General features: G+C 32.3%; 7 protein-coding genes across 7 annotated transcripts in view; 3 read left to right on the top strand and 4 right to left on the bottom strand.

Annotated features, from left to right (window-relative positions):
* Window positions 1-1,260: 1,260 nt before the first annotated feature.
* Window positions 1,261-4,549, top strand: LOAG_04921 (hypothetical protein). The gene is made up of 5 exons (XM_020446715.1): window positions 1,261-1,405; window positions 2,020-2,202; window positions 3,002-3,206; window positions 3,734-3,887; window positions 4,255-4,549. The coding sequence occupies exons 1-5, from the start codon at window positions 1,307-1,309 to the stop codon at window positions 4,322-4,324; spliced, it is 711 nt and encodes a 236-aa protein (XP_020302975.1). The 5' UTR covers window positions 1,261-1,306; the 3' UTR covers window positions 4,325-4,549.
* Window positions 4,550-4,854: 305 nt separating this feature from the next.
* On the bottom strand, window positions 4,855-6,907 carry LOAG_04923 (hypothetical protein). Its single transcript, XM_003140460.2, has 5 exons — window positions 6,701-6,907; window positions 6,428-6,542; window positions 6,071-6,139; window positions 5,447-5,573; window positions 4,855-5,224 (listed from the first exon to the last, which is right to left on the bottom strand). The coding sequence occupies exons 1-5, from the start codon at window positions 6,847-6,849 to the stop codon at window positions 4,977-4,979; spliced, it is 708 nt and encodes a 235-aa protein (XP_003140508.1). The 5' UTR covers window positions 6,850-6,907; the 3' UTR covers window positions 4,855-4,976.
* Window positions 6,908-7,417: 510 nt separating this feature from the next.
* LOAG_04924 (hypothetical protein) lies at window positions 7,418-8,364 on the bottom strand. Its single transcript, XM_003140461.2, has 2 exons — window positions 8,003-8,364; window positions 7,418-7,522 (listed from the first exon to the last, which is right to left on the bottom strand). Exons 1-2 carry the CDS (start codon window positions 8,143-8,145, stop codon window positions 7,426-7,428), a joined length of 240 nt encoding a protein of 79 aa, XP_003140509.1. The 5' UTR covers window positions 8,146-8,364; the 3' UTR covers window positions 7,418-7,425.
* An 803-nt stretch (window positions 8,365-9,167) lies between these two features.
* On the bottom strand, window positions 9,168-11,158 carry LOAG_04925 (hypothetical protein; the record flags this gene model as incomplete). Its single annotated transcript, XM_020446716.1, has 5 exons — window positions 9,168-9,293; window positions 9,502-9,574; window positions 9,858-9,928; window positions 10,323-10,445; window positions 11,090-11,158. The coding sequence occupies 5 exons, from the start codon at window positions 11,156-11,158 to the stop codon at window positions 9,168-9,170; spliced, it is 462 nt and encodes a 153-aa protein (XP_020302976.1).
* A 202-nt stretch (window positions 11,159-11,360) lies between these two features.
* On the top strand, window positions 11,361-13,883 carry LOAG_04926 (phosducin family protein). Its single transcript, XM_003140463.2, has 5 exons — window positions 11,361-11,620; window positions 12,327-12,443; window positions 12,660-12,860; window positions 13,180-13,304; window positions 13,522-13,883. The coding sequence occupies exons 1-5, from the start codon at window positions 11,369-11,371 to the stop codon at window positions 13,613-13,615; spliced, it is 789 nt and encodes a 262-aa protein (XP_003140511.1). The 5' UTR covers window positions 11,361-11,368; the 3' UTR covers window positions 13,616-13,883.
* A 474-nt stretch (window positions 13,884-14,357) lies between these two features.
* Window positions 14,358-19,252, top strand: LOAG_04927 (alpha globin regulatory element). The gene is made up of 14 exons (XM_020446717.1): window positions 14,358-14,510; window positions 14,913-15,054; window positions 15,288-15,333; window positions 15,612-15,665; window positions 15,809-15,914; window positions 16,154-16,254; window positions 16,373-16,482; window positions 16,604-16,784; window positions 16,905-17,036; window positions 17,164-17,316; window positions 17,671-17,794; window positions 18,360-18,466; window positions 18,547-18,708; window positions 18,774-19,252. The coding sequence occupies exons 2-14, from the start codon at window positions 14,937-14,939 to the stop codon at window positions 18,910-18,912; spliced, it is 1,533 nt and encodes a 510-aa protein (XP_020302977.1). The 5' UTR covers window positions 14,358-14,510; window positions 14,913-14,936; the 3' UTR covers window positions 18,913-19,252.
* A 416-nt stretch (window positions 19,253-19,668) lies between these two features.
* LOAG_17415 (ferredoxin-NADP reductase) overlaps window positions 19,669-22,293 on the bottom strand; it is a gene marked incomplete at both ends in the record, with an annotated part of 3,667 nt that continues 1,042 nt past the window's right edge. Inside the window, 5 exons of the mRNA XM_020450077.1 lie at window positions 19,669-19,896; window positions 20,192-20,449; window positions 20,731-20,952; window positions 21,110-21,274; window positions 21,407-21,626. Coding sequence (XP_020306296.1) covers window positions 19,669-19,896; window positions 20,192-20,449; window positions 20,731-20,952; window positions 21,110-21,274; window positions 21,407-21,626 — 1,093 coding nt within the window. The remainder of the gene's footprint in view (window positions 19,897-20,191; window positions 20,450-20,730; window positions 20,953-21,109; window positions 21,275-21,406; window positions 21,627-22,293) is intronic.

The following is a 22,293-nucleotide window of genomic DNA, read 5'->3' on the forward strand; positions in this document are numbered from 1 at the left end:
TCCATTACACGTTGTTTTAAGCTGTTAATTTTAATCTCGCATAATTTTGTTGTAGAACCTTTTTTCTGAAATATATTTTTTGGTTTTCTCTCCAAATAATCTTGTTCCTTTTGCATACACCAAAATTTATTACGATAAAGATTTCATGTAGGATATTTTACTCCCTTTTTTAAGATTTTCTATTTTCAACAGTTGGTTTTAACAGATACAAAAACTGAGCTTCGTTTAAAATAGGGAAAGAATTTAACGGGCTGTAAAATTCGGGTCAAGAAACATTCGTGATGACCGCTTACCTTTGGTCGTGATGACCGCTTACCTTTGGGTTTATCATACCATATTCCTTCTAGTTGGTCTTGCTTCTTAATAATCTTGCTTTGTATTGGTCGCTAATTACTGGAAATACCTCAGTGTTTCTGGGTATGTCTCATTAAAAAAATGTCGAGATTAAAACACGTAGAATTTGTCTTAGATGTGTCGAATACCGATGAAGTTCCGGTTGTGATATCATGGTTATTTGTTATCTTTACATATCATATCCGGTTTATAGTATCGATCGAGCTACCGCCAAAATGAGTTTAGTGCAAGAGAAGAAATACTGTTATGAGATATGGGATGGAGTCATGGGAATGCGGGATGGACAGATATGAGATAGTTACGGATTATCTGAGGATAAGAACTGAAACAATAGCTCTCTGCTATGAAATTCAGGTAAATGGATAGAATGTGAGGGAGAAGATCCGTCAAGGCAAAAATCGCTGCTTTTTTGTAATATCAATTTCCTGAAGTAATTTGTCGGACGAATTTCTGAATTGAATGCTTTGGAGGAAAACCGATGAAAGCCGTGTACCTTGCATATTTCGGAATGTGATCCTATTGGATGTTGTCGTTTAAATTTTATTTTTTGTTGACTGTTTCGGTTGAGAAGACAGAGTGTTGAGAAGTGATTTCTTTACCAGCTTTATTAAACTATTCGCCGATCGGATTTTTGAAGGAGCATCAATATTATGTGATAAGAACTGACAGTTTATTGGTTATTTAAGCTATCCAATTTTGAAGCTTTCTTGTGTTATCAAGCTCTCAAGGGGTAATTTAACAAGAGAGTAATTTTCTTCTCAAAAATATTCTGGGATACTCGGATTAATTAATTGATTTGTAGTGTTTAGCAGAACTGAAGGCTTGTGGTTGTGGTTGTTATTGTAATTGAATTGGCGGACCAAAATATAGAAGAATTAAGTTTGAGAAAAATTTATTGGAATTCTATTCTAGGAGATATGGCGAAGGAGATGTTTTTCAAATAATTCAGGATATGTTCCGTGTTATTGCTTGTCATTTGACGAGTACAAGGTGCCAAGCTGCTTTTCAGAAATTTTCAAGCTTTGCGCAGTCGTCAATTTCTAATCACCAGGTATGGTTTTTTAATTCTTTGGTGGTTTGTATACTGTAATTAATTTTATTCGTTCCAACTATGGAACCAAATGATATGATGGATTAGTGTTTTAAAATAAGGTGAACTGCAGAAGACTAGGCAGAGGGCGAAATTCTAACCATCTTAAATAAGTGGATTAATAATTTTACGATGAATACGTTGTGGTTATTTTAAAAAAGTTGTTTTCGTTTGATTTGGTTCAAACTGCTTCACAAACATCGCAGTGAAAACAGCAATTTTTTCGTGAACTTATTATGGAAAAATCGCAGAATTATCAATCAGTAAAGAAGGAAGGATGACCTTATACTGATCCAACTTTATGTAATCACTAGTTTCTTGATTTGTGTTCACTTATCTTCACCATTCTGTAGCTCCGAAGATTCTTTTAACTTGAATCATTCCTTGGGATTGCAATCCGGAGAATGAAAATGATCATGCACAAATAAGTTAGGGGTCTGTAATCTATAATAATTTTAGTTGACCATGATTTCATTTCAATCAACATATTCGAAATCATTAATTAATTAGCACAGCGATAAGTTCATTACTGGTGAAATTTGGTTGTTCTTATTTAGTGAAAATATGTTTTCCAGATATCAGAGTTAAATGCATCAAAAAGTGCCGATAAATCTTTCATTCTGCTGGAGGAAGATAAATCTGTAGTACCAGTTTTTGATTTGAATCGGAGATTGGGAAATATTTTTGCTCAATTTCGGTATCGACATTTTTTCGAAAAGGAATTCACCGTTGAAGGCTTTCTCAACGGTGCAATACAGGTAATGACAGTAGTAATATAATGGCTTTTTTTCCATGAAAATTGGTTCGAAAAAGAAAATCCTCTGCTTTCGAATTTTTATGGTTTTTTGTTTCTTTTTTATCATAGATTGTATTTTCAGTTTAATAAAATGAATAAAAATCTAACAAAAAAAGAAAGAAAAAAGCGAATGCGGTCCATGAATTTTATGAGTTATTTTAGAAGCCTCTAAATGGAAGTTCCTTAGATTCTATTTTTTATTTCCCAGTTTTAGAATAACGAGAGAAATATGAAAACCATACGTGGTCGTGGGTAGGTAAATATATCATTTTCAAAATTTTAGCATATAGTTCCATGCATAATGTTCCTGCTCATATTCATTTATATCTTTCAAAATTTGGTTTCTGGTTAGAGATTCAGTTGTACTTTGAAATTTTGATTTCAGCTTTTCAAGCTTCCGTATTAGAGCTTCCTCTTTCATGTTTTCTTGTTTAAAATCTTCACGTTTTTGCTGATAAAATTGAATTAGATCTCCAAAGCAGTTTGACTGCAATGATTAGCAATAACTGATGCTCCTCAATTAGAAAATTGCAACAATTTTCGATTACATACTTGGAAGATATGCAATCAAATATGGAATTGCTGTTCTTGAAAATACCCTCTTATGACATAATCTAACTGCTGACAGTGCATTGAGATTCCTTAACAAAACATGAAATGTAATGTTGCTACTTTGAAAATTATTGATCGTACACTCACGCCCGTAACATGGTATCTCATCATACTTTCACCATATTAGTTATCAACAAAATTATTTCTAGGCTACTGTGTTATGTGCGGATTATATTCGTCATGGGGATTGGGGTAATTTAAGAAGGATTATGATTGATGAAGCTGTTTCTGAGTTGCAAATGCGGTTCGATCCATTTAATATGGAAGATTTTGAATGGCTGAAGTTCTCTGTTAGTGATGTTATTTATTCTGTCATCGATTCGTCTTATACATGTGGTAAAATACAACCAAAGAGTTCGTTTTTCTTTTGCCTCATTATCTAGAATACAGTTACTCATCAGTTCAATGTTGGAAGACGTCTTTATTTAATTAATAATCTCCTAACCGAAACCAGGAGTTAGAAGCTATGAATTATTAGCGTATTTTCCAGTCATACTGTCCCACAAAGTTGTTACAAAACTTGTATCGGATAATGTAAAGCTACGAGAAATCTTAAATACTCTTCCAAGCAAAATTAACAATTTTTGCTTATTTCACCGATGTGATACATGAGTAAACATCAGAAAGATTTGGACTTATTCCCTTTTTTGCTACTACATATAAATAACTCTTAACTCATAGTAGTATTTCTCGTAGTTGATTACAAAAATAAAACTCCTTCGCAATTTCTGCTAAACTTGAACTGAAATATTGTTTCCTTCGGATATTTGCAGATTTACACTGCATTTTTTGTAATTCTAAATCATTTTTATACTTCAGGTCTTGTCTTTTCAGAAGGAATTTAATTAATAGGACAGTCTGATATCGTTTCGTTATTGCAGCTTCTGGATTGCGGTCATTCTTTCCATTAAAACACCGAGCTTTTTATTCGCAGGCTATCATTTATATCAAGAAGAGCAATATCGATGAAAGTAAAAGTATTGAGCATTTGCTAAGGATATCACCTCCTCGGAGCTTGCTCATCTGCAACATCACGTAAGCTTTTTACATGCTACAATAGATAAACTTACCGACGGAAAAGAAACTCTTCACCAACGACCCAAGAAAACAGAAGAGGGAACTTTTCAGCGAAAATCAAAAAAGCATGAAGAGCGAATTTCATAACGCAGTAAGCGAAAATTAGGAAAAAAGGCTTGATGTGATATTTAAGGATGAAGAAAGGGATATGCAGTGTATATGAATAAAAGATTACCAAAAACACGGTCCCTTACATTTTCTCTACTACCGTTCATTTTTTTTGCTTTCCGTTGGCTTTTATTTTTTTACCTTTACAAAAAGTACCGTTAATCGAAAAACGTTAATCTACAAAAAGTATTTATGGAGGAAACAAAGATCATTTCAGATTATCAAGAATTTTAAACCCGCTTGGGATGTGGAAGGTTACCCGAATCAATTTTTTTGATTATCCATAATGATAACCAGGTGGATTTTGAGAAACGTTCAGGGTAATGTGGTCTAAATGTAACGTGCAGGTGAAGATCACGTTAATCGGATTTCGCAAACAGTAGGTCGTTGCAGCGACTGAATATGAATACATTAGTGATTTTTCTAGATCTTTCCTTTGATTATTGATAATGCTTCCACTGTTCTCAGGTGGTAATCCTTTTGATATAGTTTTATGACAATTGAAATTCTGCACAAAACAATGCATCGAAGCAAAATTCATAGCATGAACTGATTGTTCAGGATTTAGTTCATGGTCCAAGACGAATATCATTAGCATAGACCAGAATCTTTCACAAAAAAAAAAGAAAATTAGAGGACTGTATAGAAATAATATAAAAAATTAAGAATCATTGCAAAGAATTGCATAGCAGCTGATCTAGCACTAGTAGTGACTTTATATTTGCGCGCCATATTTATTTCATTCCATTCCTAATTCCAGCAAACGACTGAAACATCTGCCAGAGCTCTAATTTTAACACATTTTATGAAATTTGTAGGGCAATGGCAAAATGTTTATTTTTTTTCTCGCGAAAAATTAACAAAATTTTACAAGAACTTAGAAACATTTCCATACTGTCCTGCAAAGCCTACAACCCCTATTTGTAAATAGAACAGTGATTACTTATTCAATATGAACTGATGTGTTGTCATCTGAAGGGCTTCCCATTCTGCTTTGAAGGCTTGCTTCGGATCTTGTGGTACTGCCATTGCTGCACCGCTCATCTGTTCCTCCATCATCCGGGATTGATCAGCTGCATTATTTTCACCCAGTACCAAAGTATAGATTGCGCGCAGGCCAAACACATTTAAGAAGTACCATGATGCTGATGATACCCATGCAGCGTCCAAAGACGCTAGTTCAATTCCTAAAAAATTCTAGATGATGAAATTTGGTCTAGCTTCGAGAATTTCCCTTAGCAACTTGCAATTCCAACCTCACTTCTGAATTTTTTAGTTTTAAAGGCAGAGAAATAAGTATGCGCTTTTTTCAAATTTGAAATCTAAAGTAGCAAAACTGAGCAATGCTTCATCTGAAATTGGATTCGAAAATTCATCATGATTTTTAGGGATAAATTCTCAAAACAAACCTCTCTGAAGCATTGGCTTAAACTTTAACGTAAGCGGAAATGGAACTCGGGTCGTCACAAAACCACTGAACGTCCAGTTTATCCAACCACCAATGACGATCATTGGTAGAACGTTGAACAAATTACCCTTTAAAAAATATAGCCGGTCTCTCCGAACAACTTCTGTTTTACGAAATGGCATTTTATTACTAAAATACAAGTCATAAAACAACAAGAGGATATATATTATGCCTTTGCAAACAGCGGTTTTCATGAAAATTTGATAATTTGGCACGTAAATCTTGACTTCACTAATTCTACTAGTGGTTTGACCAAGCATAAATTCTCTCAATATCTTCTTTTCTAAACTCAAATCAAAAACAAAAGGGATTTTTGCAAACAAGATGGTATATTTTCGATAATATTGGAAGCTGTTATTCTAATCTTTGCAAGACATTCACGGAACAATTTCTCAATGTTCGAAATGCTCAAATTTTTAGATGGAATGCATCAGCTCAAACTTAAATAAATTATTGCTAAGTTCAAACTGTTGCTTCATCTGAAACTGATGTGCAAAGTCGATATCAAGAATTAGTTGCATAAATAAGAATTTTCTACAAAGTAATGAATCAGGACAAAAACAACCTTCAACATATCCGTCATCATTGTTGGATCAGCCATTGGATTTTGCATCTGTGATGGTCGTCGCATGCCCTAAAAAATTAAAGTGCTTTCTAATGGTCAGTAGTTATACCAATACTGTTTGATATGAAATCTATCTGAACTCGCTGCTATATTCAAATCAAAAGTTAATCGAGACTTTATCTGCTATGCCTCTAGGAATTCCATTTTTTGATTTTGCTATCTTTATTAAGTTTCTTAATCATACCTACACTTCATATTAAATAATTTGTTCCGGTACAACTTTTAAGCATTTGCATCAAACAGTAATAACACTACTGCTCATCAATATAAGTTACAAAAAAAAAAAAAAAACTAAACCTTTGTTATATACCCGTTTTCTTCATTTAGCAAAAAGTTTTTTCGCATATTAAACGATGCTTTCGGCAAGAACCGTCCATTTTCTCGTAATAATCGAGAACGTATCAAATATTGGCTGAAAATTATAAACGCGAAATAAGAAAATACTAAATAAGAAGGATATAATAGACTGCAATGATGACTGTCGATAAACTTAGGACTGATAAAAGTTGCATACAAATGCATAACAGGAAAGCTATAGGAAGAGTAACTAGAAGATACTGGAAAAGTAACCTATCTCGCACTTGTTGCAACTCTAATTTCTTCCTGCTCGTGAATATCAAAGCTACATAATGTCGCAATACTCCAACTAAAAATGTTATCAGAATAACTGGCAAAAAAACCCATGTTCGTATGGCTGGGTCAAGCAACAATTCTGTCATATTGATATTGTTCAAAATCAGCTATTCATCGGCTACAACAATTACCAATCTGAAAATTAACAAAAAAAAAAGAAAAAGAAAAAAATGGAAATGATTGATCCAACCAATTTATGAAACTTGAGGATGACCCTTAGGCCGCAAAATTTGAGAAACATCCCAAATTATCTCTTTGAGACAAGCCACAATTGCAAACAAAATAGAATGTGTTGATATATTATATTTCGTGATTTTCACTTAATGCACATTGCACAATTCTCATAACAGATAGTCGTATTACTCAATTCCCACATAATTAACACCGCCATAAATACTCATTAGATAGGTATTGGTGACTGAATCTTAATAATGAGTTCTAACAAATCATTTTTTTAGCATCTACATAAAATGAAAAGGAATGTTTTGAATTGTAGAATATGAAAAACTGAACCAATCCTCCAGCTATCATATCATTTCTCTTTCACATTTACAAATAGTGCCAAGTAATCAGGCGAAAACCATCCACTAAAAAGCAAAACAAACAGAAACTGAATTTTTATAAAGATTTCACTGAACAAAAACAGTAAAAAAAGCAAGCATTTACAAATTAAAGTCAAAAAATGATTGTGGTAGAATTCTGTGCAAATTTTCCAGCATTACCCGGTCTGAACAATTTTCTTCGGCATTGGTAGCACTTCTGTAAAAAGTGAAAATTAAACAAGGATTTTAGAATTAGAAAAAAATTCCCAACCAATTCTTCAAATTCCAAATTTCAAAACTTCAATTTCCAAATTTCAAAATTCCAAAACCAATGTTTCAACGATATGCAAACAGACTGAGAAGCTATAATCTGAAACAAATCCATTCTTCGTACAGAAACAACTAAACTATTCAAAATGAAAAAATTCATAAACAGAAAGGGAAATATACTTTGACTCAATTCATATACCTGACTGAAAATTGAATGAAATTCTATTTATGGCAGGTGCAGAAAAAAAAACACAACAAATATTGAGAATCATAACCATCGTACTAAAACATGAAGGCTTAATGATCTCAAGTTGCAGTATTCTTTAAATGAATCGCGATAATTCATACATGACTACGTCATTAATAAATTGTTACTAAGAAATAGTTCCAACTTCACCACACTTCATAAATAATCAAGAAAGCACACCTGTACAATATTTCCTTCACAATTTCCGTCACAATTTCCGATAAAATATATACGACGTCATTAGGAAACGAATTGGTTGCATTTCGGTGGCGTAAAAGAAGACATCGTCGAATTGTTGCTTCAGAGATTTTCCGAGTTTTCATTATAAAAAGTGCTACAAAATACAGAAAAAGAGGTAAAAGTTCCGATCCAAAAATTTAACTTCTTGAATCTGAAATTGAAAGAAAAAAATTTTCTCCAAAACATTTTCACTATGCTTATAGATATTTCACAACTCAAAACATTCCGGAAGAATAAGTTGAAACTTTGGACAACAACAAAAGTTACATTACTGGATCACACACTAAAGATACAATCATTTTTATTTAAAGTTGCGCAGCAGAAAGAAGGATATCAATTACAATTATAAAATAATGTACAATCGATCCAACATGGCTTCATTTAAGGCTAAACGTCCCATGTAATCCATTCGCTTGTTGTGATATCAGCAGTTCGGATCCATTTCTGATGTTCATCGATCACTTTAAACTGCCTCCTTTGGCTGGCTTAATTTACATAATATCTGTCAAGTTTTGATGCTAACAAGAATAATGTCGAAATGATCACGACAACAATAATTAGTTTCAGATAGCGCATTATTGTCACATGCACATCACTGATTCTTGAATCCATAAACTGTAGCATACATAATCAAATAGTTAAGATTTTCCATTCTTCAGGGAATAAAAGACTGGGATAATCACGTGTAAACCACAAGCTACGGCTCCAAACTAATTTATCTCTGATGCTGAGAATTGTTCTTACAACATTATGACATTTCTAATAGATGATAGAAGAAGCAAGATATCACAGTGTTAGTCGTTATTCTGTCCCATCATTCTCAAAAATTTCACCGGTAACAAATCACTGGACCATCCTTTACCGAAACCACCTAATCTAAAACAAATGTTTCCAAGAGAAACTAATTATGTTAATTGAAATCTGAAGAATAGACTGCAAAGGTCTAGATTTAAAGACGATAATGAAAGAGCTTTCACCATAACTAGGCTTTTGGATAGCAATGCGAAAGTATAGCAATAACAGCCCCAAGTACAAATCAAAAGTTAAAGAAAGCAACAAATTTAGCAGAAATTCAATAAACCAAGAATGCATACCTCTTCAGAAATCACAAGCTTTCGAGCTGCTTCACAGAAGAGAGTATTAGGTGCATTCTGGCACGTATCGAATGCGCTTCTCGTTCATAGAAGGCAGCACGTTCATTTAGAAGCTCAATTTTCTTCGTAATAAAATCCTGCAAGACAGTCAAAATTAAACCCGTCAATCAATTACTACTTCTATTGACAATTACAAAGAAATAAGATTCTATCTGTAAAAATTTCAGACCCTAATTTGGATGGCTAAAAAAGCAAGAGAAAACGATGGGATGGAAACACCAATGAAACTGTGCTACAAAATTACCAACCAGAAATTATTTATTTTCTCAAAACAATATGACCTACTTCAGCCCGTCTCAAAGTTAATTCGGCGTAGACATCATCGAATAATTTCACGATCACGCGATCCCATTTATCACTATAAGATAAAAATTATCGTAATGATGACCAGCTGATTTCAGTAGATAGGAAAAAAAAAACAGTGAAACAATTTTCTAATATTTTTCCACATCTACCAGTTATACACCGTTCATCAATTTGTTATCAGTCAAGCTGACCACTATAAACATCTTTAACTTGGACAGTCAAAAACAACTCAAAAAGCTTTCTCTTTTTTCTTTCATATTGTTAAATATCCAATAACAGAGTAAAATCATCATAGTAATCCGTATAAATGTTAAAATCCATCACCAGAAACTAACATCACAGCTTCACAAAAGATATTTTTACCAATATTCATCTGTGTTTTCAATGGTTCTTCAGAATCCAATACCTAAAAACATATTAAGATGAGAGAAAAAACGATGAGAAGCGATAATTTGAAATATGGAACTAAAAAATCTTTGAAAAACCTAACTTCTAAATTCCGAAAAAAACTACTATAAACTTATTCACACTACCAAAAATTAACTAGCACATAAAAGTACTCCCAGAGGTGCTTTCATAGCCCACATTAATAAGATTCGCTTGATAAATGCAACATGTCTACATATCAAATTAGACATGCATTCAAAGGATAGGTTAACCGATCAATTCAGACGATTTTACTGAAATTAATTTTGTACTTAACTAAATTTCACCTCCTTCCTGATTACTGATAAAATCATCCTCGTACTCCAATAATTATTATAAATTTGAGTAATAATAATTTTTCTTTTAAAACTAACTTTAATTTTATCAATGAAGAGTAATAAAGTTTCATATTCTTTCACTTCATCCACAATACAATTTGCCACTTTGATTATTTCGTCATAATCTGACCGTAACCTTTCCACAGCAAATTTACGGTACTTTTCACATAATTCATTTTTTCATTCATTTCAAACCTGCAATAATATCCATAAATGTATTGCTGATATAAATTAATCTTATGATAATTTATATTTCCAAATTTATCCAAAGATTCTAAGATACAAACGTGTGGATATTTACGTATGATTTACTAGAATGAATCGTATTAATTCATAAAATATCACTCGCTTTACTTCAAGCATTATTTCCAATTAATTTATAACATCGCAATGTATAAGAATCATTACAGTAAATCATATGCTTAGAATTTTCAAATAAAATCACAAAAAAAAACAAAACATATCATACCACGCAAACGCAAACTACAGTATATCAACTAAAACAAAAATTCATCTACTAGCATCATCAATTTCTGATAGAGACAATCGTCACATACGGTACACAACCCTACTATTGCTCGAGAAAAATATGAAACACCAAATAATACGAACAGTTTCTCGATTAATTCCCTGTTTCCTAATTGCTTATTCCGGTCTATATCGAACTATTGTTGAATCTTACTCCATCATTGCATATTCCGGTCTTACTATTTCCGGAACACCGTAATAGTCACTGTTGACAACCTTACTTCGTCAAGTTTGCACACAACGTGAACCTATGCCACTCATCACTACAAGTTTACCGAAAACAACTCACGCTCTCCAGGTTTATATTTGAGTTGCGATTGTGCTTTCTTGCATATCTCGGTCATTCCGGAAATGTCCGGAACGGTAATCGTATAGCTTGGCCGTTTAGTTTCGATTGTTGATGTATTCACAAGATGTTCTTCTCTTTATTCGTAACAACAATTATGTTATTCCGGAAATCTTTAATAAGCTCGTATTCTATAGTTAATTTATTGAAGGAAATAATTAATGATAATTAAAATTACTCGTAATTTTATCATATCATTATTTCAGGGATGGGTGATTTAGAAGCAAAATTGTTATACTGTGATACGGTTGGTTATTGTAGCAGTAGTGATGAAGATGTTAAAGATGATAAGAGGATTGACAGTACTTTACAACAAACGTACCACCATCATGACGAAGCTACAGGAACAAAGCAATTAGTACCAAGGAATTATCGGAATACAGGACCGAAAGGAGTATTAGAGGATTATAAGATTTGTAAGGAGCAACTTGAAGAAGAGGAAATGAAGAGATATGAACAGGTAGAAATTCTTCTTTCTATTTCTTTTTTTCTATATCAATCGAATATTAGCTATTCATTTATCATTTTTCAAAATCCTACCATATTCAACACAAAGAATATAGTACATAAAGCATATGCTATATGAGTATATTTATCGTCTGAATTGTTGCAAATAAAAACTCTTAGCTGTTGTATGACAAATCACTGAGATTAGAAATTATGTAGAACAACTAGTATAAATGGCTGATCTTAGACAAATAATATAAATCAAAGACTAATCGGAAATGCATTAACAATGTGGATGACAACGGCAAAAACATAACAAATGACATAATCAAAGATGATCAGTAAAACCTGTGCAGGAATAGCTTATATGAAAGTTATGTTTTATCTTGGGACTGTTACTTTACCATTTTCTGCTGCATATTTTTTACTGATTGAAATCGGTATTTATTCTTTTGTTAGTACAGTAAGTTCAATGTAAGATGGCAATCACCAGAAAAATTGTCGTCTTGTGAATAAATTGATGCAACGAAAAAGACATTACTATTGACATGCTTGCTTAGATGTTAAAAATATTATTAGAACAGCTAAAGGGTGATTTTATGGGTAAATTGAACATTTATGATTTCTAGTTAATAAAGTAAATGTTTTATCATCTGTAAGAATCTTATAGAAATTCTCGTTGTATATTGATAATATATTCTAATTATTGTATCTTCCAGATTATTGCTCAAGCCAAAATGTGTACTTTGTCAGGAGAGTCAGAAAATGATAACTTGGAAGAAATTCGAAGGAAAAGATTATTAGAAATGAAGGATCGTTTATATGCTATAAGGAAGGTAATCTTTTAGTAATTTTCCTATTTCATCTACAAAGTTTCATCAAATACATGTAAGTTGTAGATATAGTATTTATGATATATTATTGGTTGGGTTAGGGACAGTTTGTTCATTATGTATTCCAGGATGGCAGAATTGGAAAATCTAAGTCTATTCGGTCATCCTGTTTGGAAAAAAAAATTATTAAGTGATAAAGTGAAATATTCTTGTTTGCAGGTAGATGAATTAACAGAAAAAGAACAATTCCTGAATTACATCGAATCAAATCGTGATCGGTGGGTTCTCATTCACATTTACGACGAAGATAATGAGGGCTGCATAACGTTGAATAAAATCTTTAATACTCTTTCCATTCGGTATCCATATTTGAGGCTAGCCAAAGTTTTACCACTGACGATTGGGATGTCGCCACAGTTCGTATGTTTATTATAAATTAATGTAGTTTTTTGTATTCAAGCTTGCATTTGCAATTTGGATTCGAAATACTGAGATATTTGATTTGGTTCAAGTGATCAGTTAGCGAGTTATATATTAATTTTTTACCTCATTATGAGGGTTTGAATTCATAGTTCCCAATATGCAATGGTACTATGTTTACCACAAAGTTCTTTGCTTTCATTTACGTTCCCATCATATATTTGCTTCTTGAAATTGGTTGATGAAAGTTAAACTAGAAATTTTGATATTTTCGTTGTCAAATTCCGTCGTTCTATTATTTGTTAATTTATTAATTTAGAAGATGAAAGCTCTTCCGGCATTGCAAGTTTATCGGGATGAGTTATTGGTGGGTAACTTTATCCGCATAACGGATCAGCTTGGAGAGAAATTCACGATGGATCAATTAATTCGTTTTCTAAGCGAGTTAATTCTTTTTCTGATAATAGTTGTGTGTTAAATGTTCAGTGCTTGTAGCATAATAAATCTAAGCTTATCAAATTTTCTATGAAATCAGTTCACAATTCAAACTTCTTTTTTTCTTTTAAAATTCACTTGATCTACTTAACTTATGCAAAGTTCAGTAATATTTTTTTAACTATTATGCAATTGATGTTTTTTGATGATCAGTTCATTTTTAAAGGAATGAAATCGAGCTAGAGATATCCAAATATCCGTCAAATATAGAAGAAAGCTACGGCGATGAAGATACTACCGGTGTTGATGATGGTTACTAAAATATTGTTATATGTTATAATTTGGGTTGTGGTTCAATTCATTACGCATTTCATGTACCTTTTTTGGTTACTCGCCCCTTTATCTACATTTTCAATGCTTTGTTTTAGTGGGATTTTAAAGTATATGCTTGTACGTTTCTGATAAATTTACCCATGTCGAGAAACGGTTTTCACCTGACTAATAAACTATACTTCTGGACTGGCTATAAAGCCAATGAAATGAATTTAGAATAGGGAGCTTTTTACTGATTGACTTGGCTGATAATTCATAGAATGTAAAGTAGTGTTAAAAGATTGACCTGCGTGATTTTTTTTTTTTTTATTGATGCTTTGATCATTTATTTATACTGTAGCACTGCCAAAATTTATTTACTGGAGGGAATGTTAGTATTTCATTCAATTTTTGATTATTCATTTTTAAAATTTGTATTTATATCTTTTAAATGAATAATACTATCTAGTGAAGTAATTCCTAATGTCACCTTAACCAGAAACCACTTAAGCTTTTTTATTTGTAGCATGGTTCAGAAAATAAAAAAATTCTGTTATTCTCAAAATATACTTTAGTCAAAACTTGTGATGTATTAGTTTAATTTAATGCAACATTATAAAAAGAAGGGATATAATTTTTTTTAGTCCTTCAAATTTAGATACTCGCAGATCATTGGTTAGGAATCAATTTATCTAATGTATTGCTTTTTCTGTCATATTAATTATGTAATAAACAGTAACGTTCACAAAAGCAAACTGTTGAAATTATTGGGAACGTACCGATTGGGTCGTTACATGAAGCAATGAAGAAATAGCGGGATATTTTTGGAGCTTTTTCCCGGGACATAATAATCAAGGAGGTATGCATTAATCGGATAGAAAGAAAACTGAAGTTCGACAAGTGGTAGGAACTTTTTGTTGTAATCAATTTTTTTTCCGCTGAATACGTTTTATACTTAGATCTAGTTGCATTATAAAACGCAGGGATAAGAATGTGTGGTATTTCAAATAAGTGAAAGCTAAAAGTAATGCGAAATATTGAGGTGGTTCGAAGATCTCAATGGAGTCTTAAGCTTTGTTTCGCTTCTCTCCTTTTAAATTAAATTAAAATTTTAAAATTTCTTCGAGAATTGTAATCCTGGAAAGTTTGAAAAGAAAATTGCAAATATTAGATAAAGATATTGACAATAAAATAGAGTTTTCAGGAAGATGATAATGGTACATTCCTGATCTTCAATGAATTCCAGAAATCTGAGTTTTTGCTTGACGATATTCAATTTTAATTGTATGTAAATTATCACTTCAGGTTATAAGACGTTTAATGTGAAGGATGGATGATGAGCGTTACTTGTATTCCCCGTTGGGTATCATGTTTGTTACAATGGGTGAAAATCATGAACAAGTCTCGTTTGCTTATCCGTTCCAGAGTGCTTCCTCCGTTCCAACCGGTATGCTTCTTTTTTTAATGTTATTTATTCATATACTGTCGAATTTTCCGGTTCCATCTAAACATATAATCTTATAATTCATCATAAACTATCTCTATTAGTAATAATTAAAAGACTTAAAATTTCAAAAAAAAGAAAAAAAACACGAAAAACAAGAAGAAAAAACGATGTTTCATAGTAAAAAAATTGAAGAACGAGAAAATTATATCAATTTCGACTTTCTTTCTTTTCAGAATCACAATCTTTTCCATTTTCTGAACCGTATCGAACTATTTGCGCGTAAGTTTGGTTATTTTCTAAATTTAAGACTGCTATATGAGTTGATCATGTGTAAGAACATCGAAGAATCCCTTCGGACAATGCTTAAACAGGATAAGAGTTCCATGAAGGACAAATTTTGTGACACTCATAGCAATGGCACTTTCTTATTTGCTGGTAAAGTTTCCCGAGAAATTATATAATACATCATGATAAAATTTTTATGTCAGAGTTTTCTTTTTTGATATAACTTCATATGAAATTTATATATTCATGTAAATAATTTTTGCAATTTCTAGACAATCGCTGAAAGGTGATGATGAGCGAAATCAGAGTGATGCAGAGCAATATGGGTATATTTTAATTTTGATTTTAGTTGGCACAAATTTTTTGATTTCTTAAAGTGCAATTGTTCCGTTTATATTTTAAATTATGGTCAAAATTGCATAAGCATACTACATATGCCTCCAGCGAAAAACCAATCCCCAATTTTCAGGGTACCAACAAAAATCCTTGCTCATTTACTTTCTGCCAGGGGTACATGTGAAAAACCATTCGAAATTAAAATTGATAATATACGATTTGCTGGTTTCCCTAAGACCGTAAGATTTACCATTCATTCGATGCTTTTGTTTCTATTTTTAATCCACTTACCTTAAAATTATATTCCAAGTTATTACTGAACAATTTGTTTTGCAATACTACAATGGAAGAATTCTATAATCGTTAAACCTTAAACATAATTAAGACAAATATGATTGATCTAAATTATATCCAGAAAGTTATATTTTTATAATAAATTTTCTAGCGGAGAGTTAATTATTAATGTAATAATTTTAAGGTTTCACGTCCAACCGGTCGCTCACCACAAACATTTCATGTTGTTTTCATTTTAAATGCAAAAACAGCAGCCGATCTCGTTACTTCATTTCAGGAGCTCAGGTGCCTTTCTGTTATGAATTAAAATCCTAGACGGAAAACACTGGGAACTTTTGAATTAATGTAGGAAAATGCTTTCTATAATTTGGAAACACTGATTATTCATCTTTGATTTTTTTAGTCGTAAAATTGCTATTGCAATCGATGAAGAGCAAACACGTTGCGATTATTTGGCGGAACAAATGACAGCAATATTAAATGAACATGAGAAGAACGAATCTCTTCCAGAAAGTAATTACACATAGTTCCTTCAGTTTTGACGTATTACTCGTGAGTGTTATGTGAACTATATGTAAACTGATAATTTGTGGAAGACTAAAATGTTCTTTTTATCTTTTTAACATGAATTTAGGCCAATCATTTCCGTATCATGAAGTGCTGACACATTGTTCACTGGCACAGGATCTTCGTGATATATTCAATGATGTTAGTGAATACGGCGTAGTTCACATTTTTTTAAATGATTGTATTGAAGTTGGCTTTTGCGTTCAACCACGTGCGCTTTTACATGCAGGGCTAACACCTAAAACTAAGTAAGTATGAATTTGCAGACTAATTCATGTATTCAGTATTATTGTGTACCTAAAAACCTTCATACGAATTGTTCTTATAGTTTTTAAAAATTTTTGAAAAAATTATTTGTCATGTTTAAGGAGTGAAATAGAAGCAACTATTCTACGCCTAAAGCCATATCACGGAATTTTACTGCTGGAAGATACTGTGCCAGGACATGACTCAAATCCAGCATTGCACTTTTTCCTGAAACACTGTCACCCGGACCAGAGGTTTATTCGTTTTCTAGACTTTTTTTTAAAATTACATTTAAAACAAAAAAAGGAAAAATGAAAAAAATAATGAAATTGAGGTTTGAAATTGGATATATTAGAACTCAAATGCTCTTTTCTTCTTCAGCCTAATGAGCATCAGCGATTCATCAGGTCTTCCATTGTTTCAAGTTCTTACAGTCGTTAGGCATTTACTATTATGGGCACGCGCCATTGTTATATATCCATTGTGCAGTAGTAACGTTTACACTTCTGCTACGTCACCGAAACCGTTGTCAAGGTTAACTTTCAGTTTCTGACACTTCCTTTTATGATGGGAAATTAATTTGATAGAACTCTGTTGATCAGCTGACAGGGAATGAGTTACCATAACTTTTACGTGTTACCCTTTATGTTTATTTAAATCTAAAAAACTCAAAACTATCATTTGTAGCTCCTTCCTCAGAGAAGAATGGGCAAAATCTTTATGAAAAAAAAATCATAAAAATATTGTTAGAATAATGAAAGAAATCAAATTCTGCTGATCTATGCGGCCTTTGGTAATTCTAATAATTCAAATTTCGAAATGTTAATTTTTTATAGCTTCAAAATTAGGTACAGAAATAGGTTAACAATTATTTTCCATTTTTTCAAGGCTAAGTGAACAATTTGGTGAAATTTTCGAGAATGCTTATCTACCTACAATACTGGCAGAATTTTCTCCACCATGTACATTAGCGGAATTTATGAATGCTTCAATGCACAGTTTCAGTGAGCAGGTATGATGATCCATATTCATGGGATAATCATTGGAGAAATATTTAAAATTATTGTTCTAAATGGCTTCTATGAATGTCTCATCTCAGTTTTCATTCTCCTTCGATTCACCAGAAATACCATCATCTAGGAGTCATTATTAAAGCTCATCTTTATGTTGACCTTTCAAGAACGGTTGACAATAGGAGTATTTTTGTCCAATTTGATACTGATGGATAGACTCTTAGTGAATTTTCATCCACATCGAGTATAAAAAATGCATTCAGTGAAAGAATTTTCATTACAAATGAAATTTTGTGTCTAATTATTTGGAAGAATAAAAAGGTTTATGAGATCGTATCGTAAAAGTTAAAGACGATAGTCCGTTTTTCGTCACCACCAACTAAAATTAGATTGATTTTAAGTGTGGAACAATGTAATAACAATCATTAAATTAAGTTGATGAGAATTTCATACAAACATTATAAGTTATATAATTATTTCTGTTTAGTTTGATTCAATGAAGTGAGGCATAACCTTTTCTCGTTTCGGTTCATATTATTCTTCACGAAGTTGCACTATTTTCAGCAACTTCGCTTACGAATGGTTGCACGACTATTGCGAGATGAGCTGATTATGCAACTTCATACATTCCTTTATTTGATGCCACCATTTTCGCATGAAACTGTCAATGAGTTCGTTTTTTTTTTTTTTTTTGTAAGGAAAACAGAGAGTGCTGTTGAGAAACGATAAATTTTCTACGATCTTTTTTAAGGTCTATCATGGACACACTCCAAGAAGATGATAACATACATAAGTTATTATCAGGTGCAATGCTGACAAGTGAAATTAAGGCTTCAGTGATTCAGATATATAAGACGATGCTTAAGCAACATCCACAGCGATATGTTGAAGATTTATTTGATCTATTTCTAAGGTAAGGTCCCATTATTTCAAAAATCATTTAGATAAAAATGAGTATTAGAAAAAAAAACTTTTCAGGATGACACCCTACTTGCATGGTGAGCATCATATTGAAGATATAATGTATAGGATGAATTTGGAACGATCATCCGTAATGCGTGTTTTGGATACATTTGCTTGCGTAATTGCACCATTTATGCGACCCGAATATGTTTAAATAACATTTGTATAAAAAATTTGTGTCACTCTTATTTGAACATCTTTTTTTCAATCGATATTTGGTTGCTGAAAACGACTGAGACGATTCTAATTCACTTTTTTTTTGAAATATCCGCTTCTCTAAATTATTAGTACCAATTGCAGAGTGAACAAATGTGTAAACAGTTGAGCTAATTATTTTTAAGTCTATTCTGTTTACCGATTAAAATTAAAATATAATTCTTAATTTAAGAATTTTCTGCAACACAGAAAATTTACGTATATCGTAGCTTTAAAAATATGTAAATTGCTTCATTCCTTCTGCATTTTACTAGTCATTGTCTCACGTAATTAAAAACCCCTGATCTGTTTAGAATTTATTTTGTTCCAAGCATTTCTTTTAGTGTTCAAACGAATTCACGCTAACACATAAAACTCGGAATAACTTCGTGTATCTTGTAATAAATCATTGTTTGTCATGTTCAATTAATATCACTAATGGTAAGGAACAAACGCGTCTTATGAAATATGATTTTGGTTCTATTTCTAATTTTCAAGAAAAAATTTGCGTACTCATCGGAATTCTTGCAAAGGCTTCTTCATAGAAAACTTTTTATGAGCAGTGACTTTTTTCGGATTGAGGATGGAATGAAGCATTTGATCGAAGAATCGTTTTCCTGTCTTGTTCTGAGCTGCAATGCTAAGGCTATGGTTAAATGCTTAGATTTTATAAGCATTACTTGGAGACCTGAAGAATCAAAATAGCATTCCACTGTTAATTTGAAGGGATAAAATTTTCAAAACTCAGCAATTTTTCTCGCTTCTTTCCATGTGCAACTCCTAATTTCTTCTCTTCCGCATCAATTTTCTTCCAGTCATCCCACGTCAAGTACTCTACTTTCCGTGATAGTAATCGTTGATGCGAACCCGTAATTGGCGCAGTTTTCAAACCATACTTTTGTAGATCGGAACTTAGTCGGTCAGCTACATTGCTGGCATTCATCTAAACAACTTTTCATAAAAGAACCTTGAAGTGGATTTTAGAGAAATAATTCCTAAGAGCTTCTTTAATAACATATGGTATCAAATATTTTGTCTCACACACATGCACGACAAAAAAATGTGACAGACAGCACGTTTTGCAATAGAAATATATATATATATATATATATAATTTTCGCTTTGCGGCATTTTTTGCATGCCAAGATTCTTGGACTATTTAACACAAAGTGGTACAGTTGCTTGTGTATGAATGTTATATAGTATTCATTTTATATAGATCAAGCTTCAGATCAAACCTGTGTATGTGCAATAATCCCTCGAGGTGAATGTGCGCACCAACCCGCAGCATAAACTAGAATTTCTTCTTCCGTTGCTACACGAACAGTATCAAGCATTTTAATTTCGCCATCTGCATTCACTGGTACCCCATCTAGAGCCACATTTTCGAATCCAATACAGTAAAGCAGTAGGCCGCATGGAAGATCTTCTCTGTGACCACTCAGTGAATGAGTTACCTGCAGTGCCTTGACCAATCCACGATTGTCCGTCACAACCTATGACAGATATCCCATTTCTTCTCGGTATGATGCCACAAGAATATTGAATAAAAAGAATATTCAAATAAAACTCCCTGTCGAACATTACTGAGACCAATAAGGTCATAAAGAAAATTAAAATTTAGTAGCATTTAAGTTTAAACCAAGTGAAAATAAATTAAAACTAGATTAAAAACAATGCCAAATATTGAATTTCAGGATATAATACATATATATGAAAAAAACTATGACAATTTTTGGAAACTATCATAGCCATATTTTTTAGATTTAAAATAAACCTTTGTTGGCGTTCTTCGAAATAAGAGCTGGCAATGACGGTCGGACATCGGTTTGTCTACATGATTATTATTTAAAATCAGTTCCGCAATACGTTTCCTTGGTCTTGATAATGTCTGTTGTGCCTCCTTCACAGCGAGCAGCTCAGAATTTTCAATTTCTACAGAAAATGAACAATTCGGGAGTGTAATTTGTTCCCGTAATTCTTTTATGGTGAATGAAACCTAAAATGGACCATCTCAAAACTAAAATCAGTACTCAGGGAACAAAGTTTTATTCCACAAACTTGAAATTTCTTTGAATAGTGCTCATGAATGTAGCTATATATCGAACTTCATCATTATAATTAGAGTCAATTCAAAACCTTAAAAAGAAACTAACATCGAGTAGACCTCTTCGACCAACAATGGTTACATGACGTATCTGAGAACGCGAAAGTGTATCCAGTATCGATGCTGGGATATCTGTTCTCAATAACCGATCCGTTCCAGATGAAAGCAACAGGCGTGAACAGTCCAAGGCTACGTTACCATTGCCAATAATGACCTAAACTAATTTTCGAATTGAGTCCTATACCAAAAAATGTGTCAAAAGAACGAGAAGTGAGATAAATGAGAAAATTCACTTATTTTCCCACTAAATTTCTTCATAATGTTTAAATGCTACTCAAACTGTCACCGCTTCTTTGCAGTTCAAAAGCGGCGCTTTGATACCAGACATGCCGTTATACCAAAATACAAAGTCGCCACCCGAAAAAACATTCGTCGCATCGATTCCGGGGATCTGTAATCGCCTCTGACGTCGTGCACCGTATGCTAGTACGACGGCATCATAATCCGAACAAAGTTCATCAAATTTGACATCTCGACCAATGTAAACGTTGCAAAATAACTTCAGTCTGTAGAAATAAATTTAGGTTGAAATTTCTAATTTTTGTGAGAAATTTTCGAAGCCAACGAAAAAAAAAAAAAAAACTAGGAGAAAAAGAGGAAGGAACATTTTACGATAGAAGTGCATAGCTCAATTTCTTCTAGTATTTTTTAACTGACAAATTATATAACTATCAAAATAAGAACTGGGAGAACGTGAATTCAAGGGGAACAAATGGATGGCAAGGTAATAAGATTAGTACTTTGAATAATTAATCAAATATTAATCAAATCTGTTAACCAAATATTAGCACGAAGTTTAGATAAGTAGTAATCAGAAGTTGAATTTTTTGCATTTCATGATTCCAAACAGCTGGAAAGAAAGTCGAAATCGATATGATCCAATAATTTGTTTAAAGCAGAACATGTCAGCAAAATGAGTAGGAGGGAATCGAAAAGATCAAAAAGATTTCAATTGACAAAGACGGATAAATAACTGAAGTTGGACTAGACAAAATTTGAGTGACACGAGAAACTAGTTAATTATATGCTGGCCAATACTTGATATTTAAGTATAGGAAAGTAAAATGATCAGAGTTTGAATTTCATTTCATGTATTTCGTGATTTCCCTCACCTATCTGGATTTTCGACAAATAATCTGTCAAAATGTGATAGACAGTTCTTCATTCAGGATT

This window comes from Loa loa (assembly GCF_000183805.2).
Source record: "Loa loa unplaced genomic scaffold supercont3.72, whole genome shotgun sequence".
Lineage (NCBI taxonomy): Eukaryota > Metazoa > Nematoda > Chromadorea > Rhabditida > Onchocercidae > Loa > Loa loa.